The 19,558-nt window shown below is 55.0% G+C and overlaps 7 protein-coding genes across 7 annotated transcripts; 5 read left to right on the top strand and 2 right to left on the bottom strand.

The window, feature by feature from the left end:
* Positions 1-776: 776 nt before the first annotated feature.
* Positions 777-2,480, bottom strand: ASPACDRAFT_29631 (uncharacterized protein; the record flags this gene model as incomplete). The annotated part of the gene is made up of 4 exons (XM_020199654.1): positions 777-1,424; positions 1,474-1,781; positions 1,830-2,130; positions 2,283-2,480. 4 exons carry the CDS (start codon positions 2,478-2,480, stop codon positions 777-779), a joined length of 1,455 nt encoding a protein of 484 aa, XP_020055452.1.
* A 1,403-nt stretch (positions 2,481-3,883) lies between these two features.
* ASPACDRAFT_52591 (MDR family MFS transporter) lies at positions 3,884-5,753 on the top strand (the record flags this gene model as incomplete). Its single annotated transcript, XM_020202635.1, has 4 exons — positions 3,884-4,060; positions 4,118-4,147; positions 4,198-4,630; positions 4,678-5,753. 4 exons carry the CDS (start codon positions 3,884-3,886, stop codon positions 5,751-5,753), a joined length of 1,716 nt encoding a protein of 571 aa, XP_020055451.1.
* Positions 5,754-6,174: 421 nt separating this feature from the next.
* Positions 6,175-7,362, top strand: ASPACDRAFT_29927 (serine hydrolase domain-containing protein; the record flags this gene model as incomplete). Its single annotated transcript, XM_020199682.1, has 1 exon — positions 6,175-7,362. One exon carries the CDS (start codon positions 6,175-6,177, stop codon positions 7,360-7,362), a length of 1,188 nt encoding a protein of 395 aa, XP_020055450.1.
* Positions 7,363-7,714: 352 nt separating this feature from the next.
* Positions 7,715-9,625, top strand: ASPACDRAFT_60924 (MFS transporter; the record flags this gene model as incomplete). The annotated part of the gene is made up of 4 exons (XM_020203607.1): positions 7,715-8,040; positions 8,148-9,134; positions 9,198-9,329; positions 9,388-9,625. 4 exons carry the CDS (start codon positions 7,715-7,717, stop codon positions 9,623-9,625), a joined length of 1,683 nt encoding a protein of 560 aa, XP_020055449.1.
* Positions 9,626-10,024: 399 nt separating this feature from the next.
* ASPACDRAFT_1881190 (NCS2 family permease) lies at positions 10,025-12,394 on the top strand (the record flags this gene model as incomplete). Its single annotated transcript, XM_020198232.1, has 5 exons — positions 10,025-10,225; positions 10,290-11,210; positions 11,262-11,366; positions 11,419-11,945; positions 12,328-12,394. Exons 1-5 carry the CDS (start codon positions 10,136-10,138, stop codon positions 12,392-12,394), a joined length of 1,710 nt encoding a protein of 569 aa, XP_020055448.1. The 5' UTR covers positions 10,025-10,135.
* A 2,020-nt stretch (positions 12,395-14,414) lies between these two features.
* ASPACDRAFT_29864 (fungal specific transcription factor domain-containing protein) lies at positions 14,415-16,397 on the top strand (the record flags this gene model as incomplete). The annotated part of the gene is made up of 5 exons (XM_020199672.1): positions 14,415-15,002; positions 15,053-15,204; positions 15,260-15,433; positions 15,534-15,869; positions 15,923-16,397. Coding segments are annotated over 5 exons (1,725 nt in total), but the record flags the coding sequence as incomplete, so codon positions are not given.
* A 432-nt stretch (positions 16,398-16,829) lies between these two features.
* On the bottom strand, positions 16,830-18,729 carry ASPACDRAFT_43766 (uncharacterized protein; the record flags this gene model as incomplete). Its single annotated transcript, XM_020201314.1, has 6 exons — positions 16,830-17,033; positions 17,146-17,256; positions 17,372-17,785; positions 17,884-18,167; positions 18,261-18,403; positions 18,617-18,729. 6 exons carry the CDS (start codon positions 18,727-18,729, stop codon positions 16,830-16,832), a joined length of 1,269 nt encoding a protein of 422 aa, XP_020055446.1.
* Between the last annotated feature and the right edge of the window lie 829 nt (positions 18,730-19,558).

Raw genomic sequence — 19,558 nt, 5'->3', positions numbered from 1 at the left:
GCGAGAGGACGGCATTGCTTTGTTTGTTCGACGAAATATGCCAACGTGAGCCGCGCTGGTGAAGTTCTGTTTCCTTTATCGTGACCACCAAAGCCTGCTGGGTCAGGAAACTCCTATGAGCGGCATAATGCTCTGTAGCATGAGCAACCCGGAGATCACAGCCGCTGCTCTTTGATGGCGACCTGGAGCAAACGAGGTACGTCATCCAGCATGAAAGCACAAAGCCAAGCCAGTGTTGGCTTCCAGCCGAAAGTGCCAGAACTCAAAGAAGTAGGCTAATTCGACCAAGGGTCAAGAACAATCAATGGCCCGGTAAACTCCCTCAAATTTGCAAAGAAAGTGCTCAGTAAAGTGAAACACTAAGAACGATTTAGGCGGTCGCGAGAGAAACATCTTAGTGCTTTGGCTGCGGGCGGGAAGTATCCATCAGTGTCAAAAAGACATTGTTCATGCGGGGTCTGATTCCGACCTGGCACAGTTTCAAGGTAAATTGACTCCTAATGGTCCGTGTAAAAGGTCGTCATTTGACTGTCAGATAACGTGGGAAACATGCAGAGGAACGATTTCATTTATGCTCAAATGTGGGCTATCGCATTATTACCTCCATGTACCTGAGGTAATCTGGTTTTACATATTGATCCTAGAACGACCTAATGCAGGCGGCGTGGTTGATGATTCCATCTTAGTGTTAATACCTATGTCTCCATTACTATCGTTCCAGTCTCGGATGTAGTATCGAATCTCAGTGCACTGATCCTTATGGATCGTTCAGCGCTTCAGGATAGTGTATCGTTGGTTGAATATGCGAAGGTGTTGTCGGAGTCGACCGGACTAGCTTCTTCTGATGCATCGCTCACGGAGGATGCGACAACGTCTTCTTTCTCCAAGGCTGGCACCCACTTGGCAATGTGCAGGTCCAGCATATGAGCATGCCTGTTAAATCTGCACTTGGTGCCCCGGCATCCGTCTTTCTGACAGTGATGGCCGAGAAAACACTTCATTGATCGGCAAGTGAGACCGGCGCCACACGGGAGCTGGCGTAGAATGTGAGCCATCACACCACGGCTGTTGATGTCGATGGGGCCATGGTCGAATTCGCAGTGTATAGTATCACAGTGTCCGGCTAAGTGAAAGTTGTTGCAAGGCCGGTGGACCCTGGCACGACGAGAGTACTGGTCCCGCGCTTCAGGCGAGGGTGCGGCACAGTAGGTATCAATGCGTTCTCCAGTCTTGTTGATAGGCACATGAGTTCCATAGAATGGGTCTGTAGTGGTGGGCAGATTGGCTGCATAGTATTCGTGAGTTCGGGATGGAGATGAATTTTCTCGGTCAAAGATTGATGTAGTGTCGTCGGGGACTTTAGATATCTGTTGATTTGGTTGTATGTGGAGCTTGATGCATGTGCTTCCATACCTGCAAATGCCCTGTAGTTACGTTAGCTCGGCACACCACTTAAACCAAGGTGGGTGCTACCTTTTGATAATGCTTACAGACAGGACGGCTAGGCGAGGGCAGTATGATCTGAGATTGAATCTGAGATTGACTTGGAGACTCCCTTGCGTGAACACCAGCGAAGGGCGTCGACATGAAGACCTCCGGAAGTTCTCTGAGCGGCAAGTCTAGAGTATTGTACTGGTTATGGAATCCGGCTGCTTTAAGAAGGGTGAGACGATCTGCTCGTCCACGGTAGGGGGTTAGTAAATTTAGGTACCCGGCATCGTGGCACCCGGCGAAAAAAATATGCTTGCATTGGTTATTGTCAGCAAACATCCGAAACATTTCTATCTCAGTCAGCGAACAGGACGTGGCAGTTGAGAGGACATGCTGACCTCTTATCTTGTAATCAGCCGCTTCTTTCTTGTCCCCTGCGTCGACAAAGTCGAACAAATCTTGGGAGCTTGTCAGGTTGGCTACAAAGGGCGATAGCGATCGGGCTTCATTGCCCACAAGTCCGGAGCGCGCCAGTGCTTTAGATAAACCCAGGACGTTGGCATAGATGCGAACCATGATCCGACATTGGTCCGCGTGACTCCCAAGGCGGTCATGTAGTAAGTCGCGAATCGAGTCATGCATGAGTCGAGCAGCCGTGATACCTCCATCGCTTCCAGCTTTGATCAGGTGTTCTTTAAACTAGGCCCCTTATCAGTCCGGTGTCGTACATCACCCAGAATATGCACGCATACCAGATAGCCATCACCGTCGACTAGGACCAACACAAACGGGTTCCGTTCCTAGGTATTTCCCTTTAGCTGCTGGCCAAGCACAAGCTGTAGCCCGCATACCTGCCCCCTCGCCAATCGTTTGTAACGCTCTCGCCCCGCTTTTTCCTCCTCGTAATCACTCTTCAAACTGTTGTAGCTTTCAAGCAGCTCTTGGAACTTCGAGAGCAAGTTCTGCAGGTTGTCGTGGTGTTGTTGGTTTTCGCGGACAATGGTGCCTAGGTGGCTGTCCAAAGCGGTTATATCGGCATCTGCTAGCATCTTGGTCGTCGGTAGGCTGGACAGAGATTGGAGGGGGAGCTTGGAGTGAGAGAATTGATGCTTGATAGTAGTCAGATAGGTCTTCGCGAAAAGACGAGACTGGATGGACTACTAGGGGTGGTCGCCGGCCCCGTGAAGTAGTAGAGGTGTGTTGATGGACGCCAGGCATTCAACCGACGTGGTGAATGTGCTTGGGGGACAGAAAAGATAAAATAGAGAAGGCAGTCACAGACATTCAGAAGCGAATGCACCAGATTGAAACAGAGTGGATTCAATTTGACTGCTCTTAAGATGCCCAAGAGATGAATGGTATTGTATGGAAGAGAGTGAAGAGAGTGAACGATGATGGCATGGCATATGCGGTGATGGGGAGACCTTGTTTGTTGTGTTGGCAAGCGCTTAGAGCCTTATCGATAAGACTCTGTCAGGCGTCCAGGCAGCCACCAGGCAAAAGGCTGTCGGAGAAAACTCGCGGGGTAGTCACCTGACTGAGCAACCTCCTGTTTGAGTACTGAGTACAAGTGACACGTGCCGCATAGATCCATGATTGCTGACTCACCCACCCACTTAGATTTATGCACTCACCCAAATACCTTCATCTTCAATATCTACCTTTTGTCTGCCATCTTAAAGGTTCCCTGACCAGCTCAGCCACCATCACTCTTTGGAAGAGCATTGCCTAAGATGCCCAGACTTTTTCACAGTCCAACATTCAGCTAGGATTGGTCAGGCTTTGCCGTTCATTGTGCTCCACCGGGCAAGCCATGGCTACTGAGCCGAAAGTCTTTTCTGTGGATTCCCTCACTTTCTCCATGGCCGTCGTCTTCTTCTGATTCTGATTCTTTCATCAAGGTTTCGAGGAACACACATCTATTGCCCGCGGACATCTGCTGCACCATGGACGCAATGTTCCTGTGTCGAAAGTCCTCCTACCACGGCGGATGAGTCCTCTTCCGACTTCCCCCTTACACGTACTTTCCTCATTGTTACCCGAGGCAACTCGCCTATTTACCCCTTAAGGATATCCCCCAGCCCTAGCCTGGAAAACATTCCCAGGCGCCATAAAATGACGTCGGGTGGATATGCACCCAGTGGGCCTAGGCAGATACTACCAATCGCCATCCGTAATCGGGAGGCTTAACACCAGGTTCGATCGAGCCAGTGGGGCTCCTCATGCTTCCAGATGGGCTGTCAAGGAGCTTCGGCTATCCGAAACTTCTCGACCCTCGTGGCCTGTCGCTGTCGCGGGGGTTGGCCTTTCCAGACACTTGTGTCAATATTTCTTGACTTTGATATCTCCCTCATTCTTTTCACTCGTTCACTTAAGTAACCGTCCCTCGTTTTGTCGTTCGTTCTATTCTTCAGTTTCATTCATTCCAGGTCTTTACCCCTAAACCCCGTCCATGGCTGTCAAGACGGAGGAAGGATCGTCTCCCCGTCCATACCAGCAAATGGAAGATGAGCACGATTTATTGGAGTCAACTGTGGGCAAAGATGTCCCTCCAAATACAGCGGAGGATGACTCGCCGGCCGACCATCAGAGCAAACAGAGAATCGCTGTCGTGATGACAGCGTTGAGTGTACGAACACCTGTGCGAGCACAACCCCATGTAATAATCGCTAACAAGCTTGCATAGCTATGCGTCTTTCTAGCAGCATTGGACATTGTAAGGCTTTTCGCTTCGAGTATCATGGATAACACACTTACTCCTCACAGACTATCGTCTCGACGGCCTTGCCAGAAATGGTGGCCCACTTCAAAGCCTCCGACAGCGCATACTCCTGGATCGCATCCTCGTACCTTCTTGCCAATGCATCGTGTGTCCCACTGTGGGGTCGGATCAGCGACATCTGGGGCCGGAAGCCCATTCTCATCATCTCCGTGCTGCTCTTCCTGGGAGGGAGTTTGATCTGCGGCGTGGCCATTAACGTCGCCATGGTCATCGCGGGCCGCGCCATACAGGGAGTCGGGAGCGGAGGCATTACTGTGTTGGCCAATATTTGCGTTTCCGATCTCTTCAATGTGCGCCGCCGGTCGGCGTATCTAGGTATTTTTGGGGCAACCTGGGCCATCGCCGGTGCCATCGGACCCATCATCGGCGGCGCCTTCACCACCTACTCGACTTGGCGCTGGTGCTTTTACATCAACCGTACGTGCTCCTGGCACCGCCCTCGCTACATCGTTAACCTCATCTAGTTCCCATCGGAGGCCTCGCCTTCTTCGGTCTGCTGTTTTTCCTCAAACTCGATACCGCCCCGCTCACCCCGCTCGCAACCGGCCTTCGTGCCATCGACTGGACCGGCCTCTTCCTGATCGTTGGCGCCACACTCATGCTCCTCTTTGGCCTCGAATCCGGGGGCTCCCAGTACCCCTGGTCGTCCGCCACGATCATCTGCCTCATCGTCTTCGGGCTAGTGACGGCCGGTCTCTTCCTCCTCCATGAGTGGAAATTCGCCCGCACGCCCATCATCCCCATCACTATCTTCTCCAACCCCTACAACCTGACGATCCTCCTCATCAACTTCTGCCACGCCACCGTGTTCATCGGCGGGTGCTTTTATCTGCCCGTCTACTTCCAGAACGTCCTGCTCGCCAGCTCCCTCATGAGCGGCGTGTACCTGCTCCCGCTCGTCGTTGCCCTTTCGATCTCGTCCGGGTTGGGGGGCTTCTACATGCGGAGTACCGGTCGATCGCGCGAGGCGATCTGTTTGGGGATGCTGTTCACGACTCTTGGCTTTGGGCTCTACATCGACCTCCAGTCATACGCCTCGTGGCCGCGGATCATTCTGTTTCAGGTGGTCGTGGGGCTGGGCATTGGGCCGAACTTCCAGGCGACGCTGATCGCCTTGCAGGCGAACACCAAACCGGAGGAGCTGGGCCGCGGGACGGCGACCTTCTCCTTCATCCGGCAGCTCGCTTCGGCGGTGTCGGTCGTGGTTGCATCGGTGGTGTATGGCCATGTGGTGAGTACGAAGGAGGGAGCGATGGCGGCGGTGCTAGGGGAGACCCTGGCGGGGGAGATTGTGGCAGCGTCCACCGCGGCGGAGGCATTTGTGAAGATGTTGCCGAAGGGCCAGGAGCGGGAGGTGGTGCTACATGCGCTGACGGAGGCGTTGAGCTGGGTTTGGGTACTGTACACCGCTGTTGCTGGGTTTGGGTTCTTGATCAGTTTGTCGTTGAAGGATTTGAGGCTGGGGGATGCGCAGCCGACCAAGGCTGTGGAGGACGGCCAGCCGGACGATGCCGTCGAGATGGCCGAAAGTCGGGTCTAATGTATGTAGTATGTAGTCATCAACATTCCTTTTTCACCCAATCCGATGTCCAGTCGAACAATGTCCGTATTGTTTGTAGTGTACTGTACATTGAGAGATGTACAGTAAGTACGTACGCCGCACAGAGTCAATCATGGTGAAACTAGTCACTACCTAGTAGCCCAGCTAATCCGAACTAGGCTGAACCGAGGCAGATCCTCGTCTAATCTCACCTCAGCCCAGACAAATAACAAGTTAACCTTGAACATGCATTCATTGAGTCAGTCAATCGTTTCCCGGCAGAAACCCATACATATATCCCTAAACCTATACAAATATCTCTATCATCTCCTCCACCCTTTCCTCCCCTCCTCTCTCTCTTCCCCATCCTCTTCTTCTCTCCTCCAGCTCCCCCTCATCACTACCCTCAAACCCCACCGAAATGCCCACCCCCACCGTGAAAGGCACCTCGCACCCGGCCTTCGCATCCGTGCGCGCCCTCTTCTCAACGCACCTCCAAACCGGCGCCGAGATCGGCGCCTCCCTCTGCGTAAGCATCAACGGCGAAACCGTCCTCGACCTTTGGGGCGGCACCACCTCCACCTCCACCTCCAGCACTTCCCCCGAAGACTGGGAAGCGACGACCCTCGTCCCCGTCTGGTCCCTGACGAAACTCATCACCGCCCTAAGCACCCTCCTCCTCATCGACCGCGACCAACTCTCCCCGACCACCCCCGTCAACCACTACTGGCCAGCCTTCACGGCCTCCCCCAAAATCCAAGTCCGCCATCTCCTCAGCCACACCTCCGGCCTGGCGGGGTGGGACAGCCCCGCGCCCACCGCCTCGGAGATTCTTGACATCGAAGCCTGCACCGCGCGTCTCATCGCCCAACCCCCCTGGTGGGAGCCCGGCACCGCCTCGGGGTACCACATCCTCTCCTACGGGTTCCTGCTGGGTGGGTTGATTCGGCAGGTCACCGGCCGGGGACTCAGCGAGTTCATCCACAATGAGCTGGTCGTGCCGCTCGGCGCGGAGGGCGGGTTCTTTCTCGATATTCCGGAGCGGGAGTGGGGGCGTATCGCGGCGCTTGTGCCGCCGACGGAGTTTGAGATGCCCGTGTTGGAGCCGGGGAGTGTGGCGGGACGGGCGATATTGAGTGCCGCCGGGGCGGTGGGTGTGGATAGTCCTGCGACGCCGGGGTTCCGGCATGCGGAGATGGGGGCGTCCGATGGGTTTGGGAATGCCAGGGCTATTAATCGGATTCTGGAGGTGGTGACGCTGAATGGGGTGGTGGGGGGCAAGAGGTATCTGAAGGAGGAGACGGTCGATCTTATCTTTCAGGAGCAGGTGTCCGGCGTGGATTTGGTGTTGGGCAGTCCGGTCACGTTTGGGATGGGCATGGCGATGGCGAGGCCTTCGGGGCCCAGTTGGTTGCCTGATGGAAGGAAGGTTGGGTATTGGACTGGTTGGGGCGGGTCGTTGGGGTTGATGGATGTTGAAAGGGGGGTCACCCTCACGTATACCATGAATAAGATGGACATGGGGTTGGCGGAGAATGATCGCGCCAGGGAGTATGTTGGGGCGGTTTATGCGGCGTTGGACGGGTATTTGGCTGCTACAACGCGGTAGATGGGCAGTGTTAATAGATTCCTTATAGATATATACTGTGGGAGAGGAGGAGCTGGAGTGTTGAGCATAGCATCGTTGTGGACAGATATATTGTGTGTTGCTTGCATAATGAGTAGCTGGAATACCATCTACTTCATAGCAAAGCTTAGCCCTCGTCTGCAGCCCTCATCCGTACCAAGATCAGCCATGTTAACATCCACCGTCCCTTTGTGATCGAACCGTGGCTCTCTCCCGCAACGATGACACCACCACTTTTCTCTCCCATTCACCATGGGCATCATTTAAATGTAGCCCAATCGCAGAACATCGCAATCATCTCCATCTCCGCATCGAACTCCCCCTCCAAATCAACATGCCTTCCTCCCCGCATTCCAGTGCCTCTTCCCTCTCCACCATCCCAACCGAGCACCCCAGCTTCGAACCCGTGCGCACCCCCAGCACCAGCCTCCATCAGACCCAGAGCAACGTTGCCATCTCGCGCATCCAGTCCCTCCGCCTCACCCATGAATCAACCGTCGGCTCCCGCAGAGGCAGCGCCCGGACGCCGCGCGAGCAATGGCTCCCCATGGGCGGTGGGAAGGAGTTTCCCCCGCATCTCCCGGACCCGGATCAGTATGTCGTCGAGTTCCTCGACGAGAAGGATCCGATGCATCCGCATAATTGGGCAACGGGAACAAAGTGAGTGATTCCTTGCCCCTATATATACTAGCATGGAGCTGGAGCGCGAGCTTGCCTGAGCAGCAATCCCCCCCCAAATGCACGAGGCACGACTAAACATCCCGCAGAATCCTCCTCTCCGCAATCCTAGCCTACGTGACATTCGTCTCCTCCTTCGCCTCGGCCATCTTCTCCTCGACCGTCACCGCCATCAGCGAACAGTTCCACATCAGCACCGAAGTGGCTGTCCTAGGCGTGACCCTCTACGTCCTGGGCTTTGCCGCTGGCCCGACGCTGTGGGCGCCCCTATCCGAACTCTACGGCCGCCGCTGGCCCATCACCGCCGGCATCTTCGGGTATAGCGTGTTCACAATGGGGACGGCGACAGCCAAGGACGTGCAGACGATCATGCTCACCCGGTTCTTCGCGGGGCTGTTCGCCGCCAGCCCGCTGGCCATCGTCCCCGCGGCCTTCGCGGACATCTACAACAACCGCACGCGCGGCATCGCCATCGCCATGTTCGCCATGGCCGTGTTCGTGGGACCCTTCGCGTCGCCCTTCACGGGCGGGTTCATCACCATGAGCTATCTGCACTGGCGCTGGACCATGTACATCGCCAGCATCATGGGCTTCCTAGGGTTCGCGCTCCTGCTCCTCTTCTACCGCGAGACGTACGCACCCGCGCTCCTGCAGCAGAAGGCGGCGATCGTGCGCCGGCAGACCCGGAACTGGGGCATCCACGCCAAGCAGGACGAGGTGGAGATCGATCTGCGCGAGCTGATCACCGTGAACTTTAGCCGCCCGTTTCGGATGCTCTTTACCGAGCCGATTGTGTTTCTGGTCACCCTGTACATGTCGTTCATTTATGGCCTGATGTATGCGCTGCTGTCGGCGTACCCCGTGGTGTTTCAGGGGATTCATGGGATGAACCTGGGGGTAGGCAGTCTGCCCTTCATCGGGCTGATTATTGGCGAGCTTGCCGGAGGGGCGTACGTGTTAATGAGTCAGGGGAGCTACACGAAGAAGTTGATTGCCAACGGAGACGTCCCGGTGCCGGAGTGGAGGTTACCCCCGGCCATTGTAGGGGGTGCGGCGTTCACAATTGGATTGTTTTGGTAAGGGACGGCCCCCGCAGTAACCACCGAGTTGGAAATAATAGCTAATGAAGGCTGCGACAGGTACGGCTGGACGGGCTGGACACAGTCGATCCACTGGATGGCCCCAACCGCATCTGGCGTCTTCACCGGCTTCGGAATCTACTGCATCTTCTTGCAGTGCTTCAACTATCTTATTGATTCTTATCTGCAATTGTGGGTAGATGAGGTCCCTGCATCCCTGCAAGTCATCAGCTGACGAGAGCTACTATAGTGCTGCCTCGGTGTTCGCCGCCAACACTATCCTCCGGTCCGCGGTGGGCGCATGCTTCCCCTTGTTCGCCAAGCAGATGTTCGTCAACCTGGGGGTGCAATGGGCAGGCACCTTACTGGGATGCCTCGCCGCGATCATGATTCCCATCCCACTGGGGTTCATCCTGTATGGCCCAGCGCTGCGGCGAAAGAGTAAATTTGCGCCATCGCCCGTAGTCTTCCAGGAGAAAGCATGTTGATAAGCACACTTGAAAATGTTCCGTAACATATTAGTAACCTACTTCATTTAGCTGCTCATTTAGTTGCTTCTTAGTCTGCAGTTTTCCGGCGGTTGCCAAGGCTGGCCACCAGTTTTTCCGCCGCTTAGCGAAGTAACCCTAGCCGATAACAATCAGGAGATATTCACTGCAACGATGCTGATTGCCTGGAGGCGAATTGCCAAGCACGCCACCCATGGACAGAGCAGCCAGTCCAGTCTGAATCCATTCCTATGCCAAGCTGCCAAGATGATAAGGAAGAAAATTTCCCACACGCTGCTTTCCCGATCGCGTGCGGGTGCTTATCACTTGGCCTCGTTCCCCGGCTCCCGCGACATTTTTTTCGCCGCTTCTGCCTGACAGACCACATATAATCCCTGGTTCCCCGGGCTTGGGGGGAAAGCTGTCGGCGTTGTCTTGTTTCTATTTTTCATTCCTCGAGCTTGTCTCGCAGCAGATTGTCTTGCAATAGACTGACAGTCGCCTTGCACCATGGGTTTGCAGAACTGGGTGCATGAAACCAATCTCGCGGTGGCTCGCAGCCCCGTGGGGAGATGGTTCCGGTTGGAGAACTCGGGCCATGTAAGTGGTGGCACTTTGTGGATGCACAGTGGTGCATCGCGAGCGTGACTGATCCCTCCCTTAGCCCAAGGAACGCAAGGGTAGTTTCTTCTTCACCGAGCTCCGCGCCGGTCTCGCCACCTTCTTCGCGATGGCGTACATCATCAGTGTCAACGCGACAATCACCTCCGAATCGGGTGGTCCCTGCGTCTGTCCCGCGGACAGCATGTCCGATCTCTGCGCAACCAACACGGAGTACCTCCTGTGCGTCGAGGAGGTCAACCGCGATGTCGTTACCGCGACCGCTGCCATCTCGGCCCTGTCAACCTTCTGCATGGGACTTTTCGCCAATCTTCCGGTCGCGCTCGCCCCAGGCATGGGTCTCAACAGCTATTTCGCATACACAGTGGTCGGATATCACGGTTCGGGTTTGATCCCTTATGGAATCGCTTTGACGGCCGTCTTTGTGGAAGGTTTCGTCTTCTTGGCTCTGACGCTGTTGGGTATCCGACAATGGCTGGCCCGTGCGCTACCTGCCTCGATCAAGCTGGCTACCGGCACGGGTATCGGGCTGTATCTGACCTTGATCGGCCTCACTTATAGTGCGGGTATCGGACTTGTGACGGGCGGAACCAGTGTGCCCATCGATCTGGCAGGTTGTACCGAGAGCCTAAAGGATGCGACCACTGGTGCTTGTCCTTCCTCCGCCGTCATGCGTAGCCCGACCATGTGGATCGGTATCTTCTGCGGCGGTGTGCTCACCGTAGTGCTCATGATGTACCGAGTCAAGGGTGCTATCATCATGGGCATCCTCCTTGTCTCTATCATCTCGTGGCCCCGCCCCACTGATGTCACCTATTTCCCTCATTCTTCGATCGGAGACAGCCGTTTCGACTTCTTCAAGAAGGTGGTGACCTTCCATCCCATCACCCGCACGCTCGTCGCGCAGGAGTGGAACATCAGTGGTCACGGCGCGAAATTCGGGTTGGCCTTCATCTCGTTCTTGGTATGTGAAAATCCTTCATGATTGGTGAGGACACACGACTAATAGAAGTAGTACGTCGACATTCTCGACACGACGGGAACGCTGTATTCGATGGCGCGCTATGCAGGCACGATTGATCCGATCACGCAGGACTTCGAGGGCAGCTCTATTGCCTATGTGAGTATCCTCAGTCGTTCTTTCTGTGCGCTCCGACGCTAATTGTCCCCAGATGGTGGATGCCATTTCGATCTCGATCGGGTCTCTGTTTGGAGTTCCGCCCGTGACAGCTTTTGTAGAGAGTGGAGCCGGTATCTCAGAAGGAGGCAAGACGGGGCTGACATCCTGCATGACGGGCCTGTGCTTCTTCATCTCGGTGTTCTTCTCGCCAATTTTTGCCTCGATCCCTCCCTGGGCGACTGGTTGCACGCTGGTCATTGTCGGGGCGCTGATGGCGCAGGCGGCGACGCAGATCAACTGGAAGTACCACGGCGATGCCATTCCGGCATTCTTGACGATTGCCATCATGCCGTTCACGTATAGTATCGCGTACGGGCTGATTGCCGGTATCTGCAGCTATATCACGATCAACGGCATCACGTGGGTGCTGGCGAAGGTGACGGGCGGGCGGTTGGTGCCGCCCAACTTGGACGAGAGTGAGCCATGGACGTGGCGGATTCCAGGAGGGCTGTTCCCTCCGTGGTTGAAACGGGCGGCGCGAGGTAAGAAAGACTTTTGGCGCGACGATTCGATGGATCGGTCGTTTGGAGGAGAAGAGGAGGAGCGACGCTCGGTGGTGTCCAAGGAAGAGGAGTCGCGGGAGAAGAAGCAAGTGGTGGATGTGAAGCCACAGCCGGTGTAAACAACAACATGTGACCTTGAAGCCTGAGGCTGGACACGGACATGGACCTGGACATAATCCGGCCTGAGGCCCCAATCCTTCCAAGTCCGCGTCTAACGCTGCCGCGCCTAGCCGGCGCCTCGCCACTACCGCCTTACTTATGAGGACTCGTATGTAACAGGAGCGTCATAACAATAACACTAATTATGAGTATTTGTACTTCTCTTTTGCCACCCGTTGGCACAAATCTCACGGAAATCAAATCTCTCCAATTAGTTCCGGATGATAATTTCCACGCAGGAATACCAAGATCGCCTTTGCCACCGCATCTGGTGGTTTTAGGCCGCTTTGGCCCGTATCGAGTTAGGCCTCACCTGGTGGCTGATACTTTTGGGGGACTGTTGGGTCCGGGCGGCCATAGGAAATGATTTCCGGCAGGCAGCATGAACCACGATAGGCGAATGATGAGGTAGGAGTGAATGCCGGCGTTCAATTTTACAGTCGATATAGCGTCGAAGTGCCGAGCCAGTCCGAGCTACCAAAATTACTATAGCCTATGGCCTACGAGTGGAAAGAGAGGAGTCTCTTTCGGTGCGCAAGTTGAGAGATTTGAGATCCAACCGGTCTAAGACCCCGATAGGTCGCTGCACTGCTCGCTGACTGGGGTAAGAGTGTTTCTCGTCCTCTGAGGTTCTGACTACTAACGTAGTGAACCTCAACATTCATTTGCTCTCGGATCGAGACCGTGTGGGAGTGAAGATCGCCTAGGAATTTGTTTGATTGACTCGAATGGTGGAATAAATTTTCTGAGTATCCAATGAAATCATGGATCAGTTCGATTGTTTCCTAACTTTTACCTTTCAACCTTGTTGGCAAACCCGATCGGCCGGCGGAGATAGCCAGGCACCAACTGCCACCCAATAAAAAACACCGGAGATACAGGCGCCAGGGCCGATGCTTGAAAGTGGCTTAGTGGAGTCGGGTCGTCTAGTCCCGTGACTGGGAAATCACCAGTCAGATGCAACAGCGTGCTCCAGCATTGCCGGTTTCGGGAATTTGCCCCCATTCCTGATTCGGTTCGGCCGGCAGGAAGGAATCATCTCGGGAATAGTTCCCAGCTTAGAAGGAGTTATCCTAGCAAATGGATGGACTTAGGATGTACTTATCCAGCCTCCTTGGCTTCAGACGTACGACTACGGCCTAACCGCGATTCATGGTTCATGGTTCATGGACCCATGATGAATGCCCACGATGGTGCTACTTGCCTAACCCAGCAGCATACGTCGATATGGATCAGAATTACTTCATACTACCGTATGGACTTTATAAGTTGATAAGAGGAGAAGCTAACTGTAGCTGTGACTGGAATTGAGTCATTGCAATTTGAATTAATAGTAATCAGGTATTTCCTACAGGCAACTGGAGTCAATGGTTCTTCGCCTGCATTATCCGTGTCAGTCTATTGTCTACACAAAGTACGGAGTATTCTCCCATTCATACAGGAACTGGAAGTAGGAGCATGAGCATCAGCATGAGCATCTAGCATCAAGCGGGTCGATCCACTTTCCTTCCCTCCTCCACCTTTTCGTTTGAACTGATGTCCATCCATTTCGATCCATTATTATCCACTTTGGTCCCAATCGAGTGGAAGGGGTGTTCCCACCACCCAATCGTCCGCCGTCATTCCTCTTCCCCCCCCCCCTCCTCCCTCCCTCGCGCTGGATCGACCTGCTTTCTCTCCTCTCCGGCACGGGATCTGCCATTCTGAGGCTGCTCACTCCTACTCCTCAACCTCCAACCTGAACTACTTTTCCGTACTTACTTATTTACTTACTAAAGTAACACCACCACTGATCAACACTTCTACCACTCACCACCCATTCACACATTCATGCATTTCCATCTTTTCCCTCTTGCGGTCCCCTCCCCTCTTTCTCCTTCTCCTCTTTCTTCTACTATCCTGCCCTCTTCCTCTTTTAATCTTCGCGATTCTTGCGCCCTGTGATCCTCGACCCTTTCACTTCCTCCTTGACCTCTCCTTCCTCCTTCATCCCCTTCCTTCGCTCCATATTCTCTCGCCGTTGTCCCTTTTCTTCTTCTTTTTCTCCTCCTCCTCTCCCCACCTTCCGCTTCTCCCCGTGCGATTCAGTCATGGATCCTCATGATGTCCGATACTAAGTCGCGCCCGTTGGCTCCGGCCCCTCCTGGTGCCAATGCTGCTCTCGACAACCACCAGCGCAGAAAGAATGTTGGTACTGCTTGTGCCGCCTGCAAAGCGCGGAAACTAAAGGTGCGCGGCTCATCCTCTTCCATTATCTCTCGCCTTTGCCCCTCTCCCCTTCTCCCTTCTCCCTTCGCACGCACACTAACCGAACGGCGGACTATAGTGTACCGGATCCGTGCCCTGTGCCAGCTGCGTCAAAAGCAATGTCGAATGCACTCTCGACAAGAGCGCCGACAAGCGCCGCCGGGGCGCTCTTAAACGCAAAATCGATGAATTGGCCGACAAGGAGGAGTTGCTGGTCCGCCTCGTAGGTGCTATTCGCGAAAGTGGCAATGGCCATGTCATGCCCCTCATCGACCTCATCCGTACCGATCCCACCCTCGACGAAATCCGCCAATACATTCACCTCCATATCCCGCAGTCGGACTTGGAGTTGACGCCCGACCTGGCTCAACTGAGTCGCGAAGTTCAACATCTACAATCCTCCGACCGCTCGCGACCTATGCGCCGCATGCTCGAAGCCAAACGTGCCGCCGACTCGCCACGGTACCTCGTACCGGCGCATCCTTGGACCGTTGTAGTACCCGACTCCCATTTTGTTTCACATCTGATATCGCTCTGGTTTACCTGGTCGCATCCCTTCCGCAACTGGATCGATCGGGACCTGTTCTTGCGGGAGATGCAGACCGGCAAGCGGTCAGGGCGATTCTGTTCTCCGTTTTTGGTCAACAGTATCCTCGCCGACGCATGTGTAGGTTGGCACAGGTCTCGTGGTTCTTTACGCCAAGCTAATCAGGTTAGGCTTACTCGGACTATCCGGACGCGTTCACCATCCCCGGCGATGCCGCTTCCAGGGGCGTTCATTTCTACGAGGAAGCGAAACGATTACTCGATCAGGAAGCCGGGCGGATCACATTGCCGACCGTGCAGGGATTGGGGATTTTATGGTCGTAGTAGGTCATTTGGACGACACCTCCAACCAAGTTCCTGGGTTGACCTTCCACGTAGTGCTGCTCGGACCGGTCGCGACCGTCAGGGCTGGATCTATCGCAACCAGCTTGCCTACGCACTGCAAGAACTCTTGCGGGAGAATTCGACCCTCGCCGCTAATCCCGACCTGGATACCTTGCGAATGGTTCATGGGCTGAATCGGACCGTCTGGGGGTTATTCAACGTCGCCACGTACGGCCCCTCCGCCCGGATTTTGACTTTCTCCTCCTCCTCTTCCATCGCCCCCATGCGCCCGGTCCTGATGAAGGAGCTCCACTGACGCGTCGGCCAGGATCCATGCCCTGACCGACCGGAGCCGCCCGTCGATACCCTTACCCGACCGCCACCGGCTCCCACCATTGCGCCATGAGGGCGGCCCAGATGACATATGGCAGCCCTATCCACGCCCGGTCGCTGGTATCCCTGGTCACGTGGACTGTTTATTCATCGCTCTCTCGAATTTGACTCCGATCGCCTACGAGGTGACTCGATTATTCGAGCTTCCGCCACGCGCCGATCTTGCCGCGCGGGTAACTGTTTTGCATGAACACCTCCAACATTGCGCAGACCACTGGCCCGCATGCTTGAAAGGCACGCGACTCGAAGCGCCTCATATTCTGTGTCTGCAGTGAGTCCATGGTATTCCATCTGGTCCGACTGGTAACTCACAGAGGGATGTAGCATGTATTACCACCTGATTGTCCTGACGCTGTATGGAGTGGTGCTATCCGCCACACCGCCTTCGCCGACCGACCGGGTTGGGCTCCACGCCCGCGCTGTGCGGCTCTCGGCGGCGCGAAACATTGCCCATCTGAGTTGCATTCATCGCTCGTGCTGGGGCGTGGAGCGGATGCCGGTCAGCAATAGCTCCTGTCTGTTGGGGGCTCTTCTCGCTCTGTTGGATGGGCTAGACGAGCCCGACAACCGAGAGGCGTTTATCACCCTTTCTGTTGCCGCCAAATCATTGACACGACGGTGGGACGGTGGGAGGAATCTGCTGGGGATCGTGCGCACCACCGCCCATGCTCAAGGGGTGATTTTGCCCGTGGAGACCGCCTCTTTATTTACAACTTTTCTATTGCCACTAGCGACTACCCCGATGTCGGGAGCCGACGAATCCCCCGATGGGGCGGAGGAAAGCAGTCCCGCCGGATGAGGTGGTCTGAAACCCTCCTCTGCCCACGCATAATTTGATACCCGAGAGGATCTTTGGATCCCTCCACGACGGGCTGGCGAGCCCTGAACTGACCGGCATGTGTGCCGGTCTATGACTGAATCTTGAGCCTTGCGGTCAGGTGGACCTGGACTGTAGCGACCAGTAGCCGGTCGCTGCTCAGGATTCGACCCCAGCTACTTGCGAGCTCCCGATTCAGCATTTTTCTCACGTGTCTCTGAATCACTGCCATCTTAAATTAGCTATTGAACCATTATCTCACATCCCATAATCATAACTCATTATACATCATGTTTGCCCGGATCGATCATACATAATAACTCAATGCACTATCCATGATCTCCAATCCGCAATCATCCAAGTCATCACTTCATAGCTCCCATTAAGTGAACCCTCCCGGGCTTTCCGTAGCTTTCACACCGTCTCCACCCTCTGTCTCACCGGCATCTTTCTGGTTCTTCTCTTTGCAGGCAGGAAATAATGCCACCAAGCCCAGACCGCCATGGTGGCGAGGGTCAGGGGGATCGTCACCGCCCAGTACAACCAGAACGAGCCCGCCATGAACCAAGTGTGTTCGTCGCCGTCGGTGAAGTTGAAGAAATTGGTTCCGAAGAGGCCCTGCGCCATCAGTCATCAGTCATCAACCGTCGGTCATCAGCCATCAGCCATCAGCTCCACAAAGAACCTCCTGCCTGAAGCATATCATGTAAAATAGCAAAGACCCACGTACCGACACAAACGTCCCCGGCAAATAGACCATACTCACCACGGCGATGGTCTTCATCATCGCCGAATCGGACTTGGTGTCGTGGCCGAACTGCTGAGAGACGAGGTTGAACCCCTAACCCCCACTTTCTGGTTAGCGAGATGAATGACCAGTGCAAAGATCAACACAAACTCCAGGGGGGGAAAAAAAGAGGAAAGAAAAGAAGCAGAATGGAAAGGCCCCCACGCACCAGATTGATCTCATTGTGCAACCGCTCCGTGAGCGAGCGGCTGCGCGTGTGCAGCGCATGGAGCTGTTTGGCGAGGGCGCGGAGGGCGCGTTCGGTCTGGAGGGTGGAGAGGTGCGTGCTTGGTGCTGGTGCTGGGGCGCAGTGGTTGTGGCTGTGGTTGTAGCTGTGATTGTGGTTATAATGCGATGGGGCGTTGTAGCTGGGAGTGGGACTGGGATTTGGTATCCCTGCTGCTGTTCCTGCTGCCGCTGTTCCTGGGGTATACAACCCCGCCGACCGAATCTGCTCCCTCACCAAACTCTCCACGGTATGCTGGGCCACCTCCAGGGTCTCGTTGGCGTGGAAGATGTGCCGGGCGATGTCGTGCAGGTGCGGGAAGAAATTCGGCGTCAGGGCCGTGGGGTTGAGTCGGCCCTATCCTCACTCTATAAGTATTGCATCACGGACGGCTGGGTTTTAGAGCGCTGGTAGTTTGGTACTTGAAGTGCAGGACATGGGACAAGGTGGCTGACCTTCTCAATCTCCCGCACCAGATCCCGTAACCCCCAAATCGACCGGTCGTATTCCGGGATCAACGCCGTCGCGAACGCCGCGTGCCAGGCGTACGGGTCGTGCGCGCGCCGGCGGGCTGGCGGGGTGAAGGATTTCAGGAATGTGCGGGGCGCCAGCGGCAGGTCGATGCAGTAGACGGTCTGGTGGCTGGTGGTCGGGTCCCAGTGCACGTAGCAGGTGGCTTGCGTCCAGTGGTATTTGTGGGGTTCGACGACGCGTTTGATTTTGTAGGTGGACCATGATCCTTAGTTCCGTGGTTATTTTGTGGTGGTGGGAAGGATATATGAATGGGGGGTGTGCGGGGTTATGGCTGAGGGGAAGTGGCTGGCTGGCTTACTGTGCTGGATGAATTGGCCGGCCTCGTCGGGGATGTCCTCGCAGTCGAAGGAGCCGTTCAGGTCTTCGGTGATGATGGGCTGGAAGCGGTCGGGGAAGAGGGGCAGGTGGGAGGGTTCGTTGAGGGTCGTGGTCGAGGTGAAGCTATTTTCTTGATGTCAGGGTTCTGGTGGATGCAGGAGTGGGACAGCATTGAATACATTATTGTCGAGTAGCGCGGGGTCTATTGAGATTGTTAGTATTGTTCGCTTGCTTGTTGGGATTTCTCAATTGAGCTGTGTGGAGGGAGGGTGTGACCTCTGCATCGAACTCAAGCAGCGAAATGCGCCGTTCTACCCAGTCATCTGGTTCTGTGACTTGGTTAGCCAGGTCTGGATGGCCAAAAAGCAAAGAAGAGGAGACTTGCCGCATTCCTCGAAGATCCTCGTCTCCGGTCGGTCGGCCGACGAGCTGGTGCGGAGTTTCTCCATTGCGCGCGGAGGGTTGAAGGCACACAGAACTAAGAACTAGGCGCCCATCGCGAGGATGGTGATGGTTTGCCTCTTCTTATATACAAAAAGGATCGATTGACGACGGCCTACTGCAGGCTAGACCAGCCTTGTTGGCGGCGCAGTTAGCCGCTGTGAGTCGAATCCCCCGAATAAAATGAAGCCCAATCGTGGCGCCAAGCCGAGGTCATCCTGTAGGGCTTCGGCGAGGATGCGCCCGCAGGCGGCTTGTGCTGCGTGTGCTGGCGCTGTCTGTCATCTCGCATGGGGCTGTAAGCCGAGCCTGCCAAGGATATTTTGACGGCTTGGGTTCATGGAGATGGGAGGAGTGGAATTATGCTGGTTGTTGATGGTTGATTGTTGCCTAGTTATTGATCGTGTGAGACAATCACAGCCTCGTCAATACCCCAGGGACCCTTGTCGAAGGTGGTGATGGTGGTGGCTGTTCCTACCCCCCCTACCCCCCCAAAGAGACAATGTGGAGGATATGATCGCAGGAGATAAATGTCTCTGTGTACAGTACTTGCAGCTGACTTACCATTACCACTATACTACTGTTTTCGTCGGAACTACACTACCATTCTCCATGAACCGTGGCACAGGCGGGCGCACTCCCCGCTTTATAAGTGTGGAGTCGACGAGCGACAGGATGATGTCAGTACGATGTATGGAGGATAGTCATGGGGATTTTGCGGTACAGAGAATCAGAAGAATCGAAAGATACGGAGTAAAATAAAAAAAAAAAAAAGAATAAATAACTCATTGAAGCGAAGAGAAAATGAACACAGCTCCGGACATATGATTGCGATCG

This window comes from Aspergillus aculeatus (assembly GCF_001890905.1).
Source record: "Aspergillus aculeatus ATCC 16872 unplaced genomic scaffold ASPACscaffold_9, whole genome shotgun sequence".
Lineage (NCBI taxonomy): Eukaryota > Fungi > Ascomycota > Eurotiomycetes > Eurotiales > Aspergillaceae > Aspergillus > Aspergillus aculeatus.
Note: the sequence above shows the minus strand (reverse complement) of the source record. Positions and strands in the feature narration are given on the sequence as shown.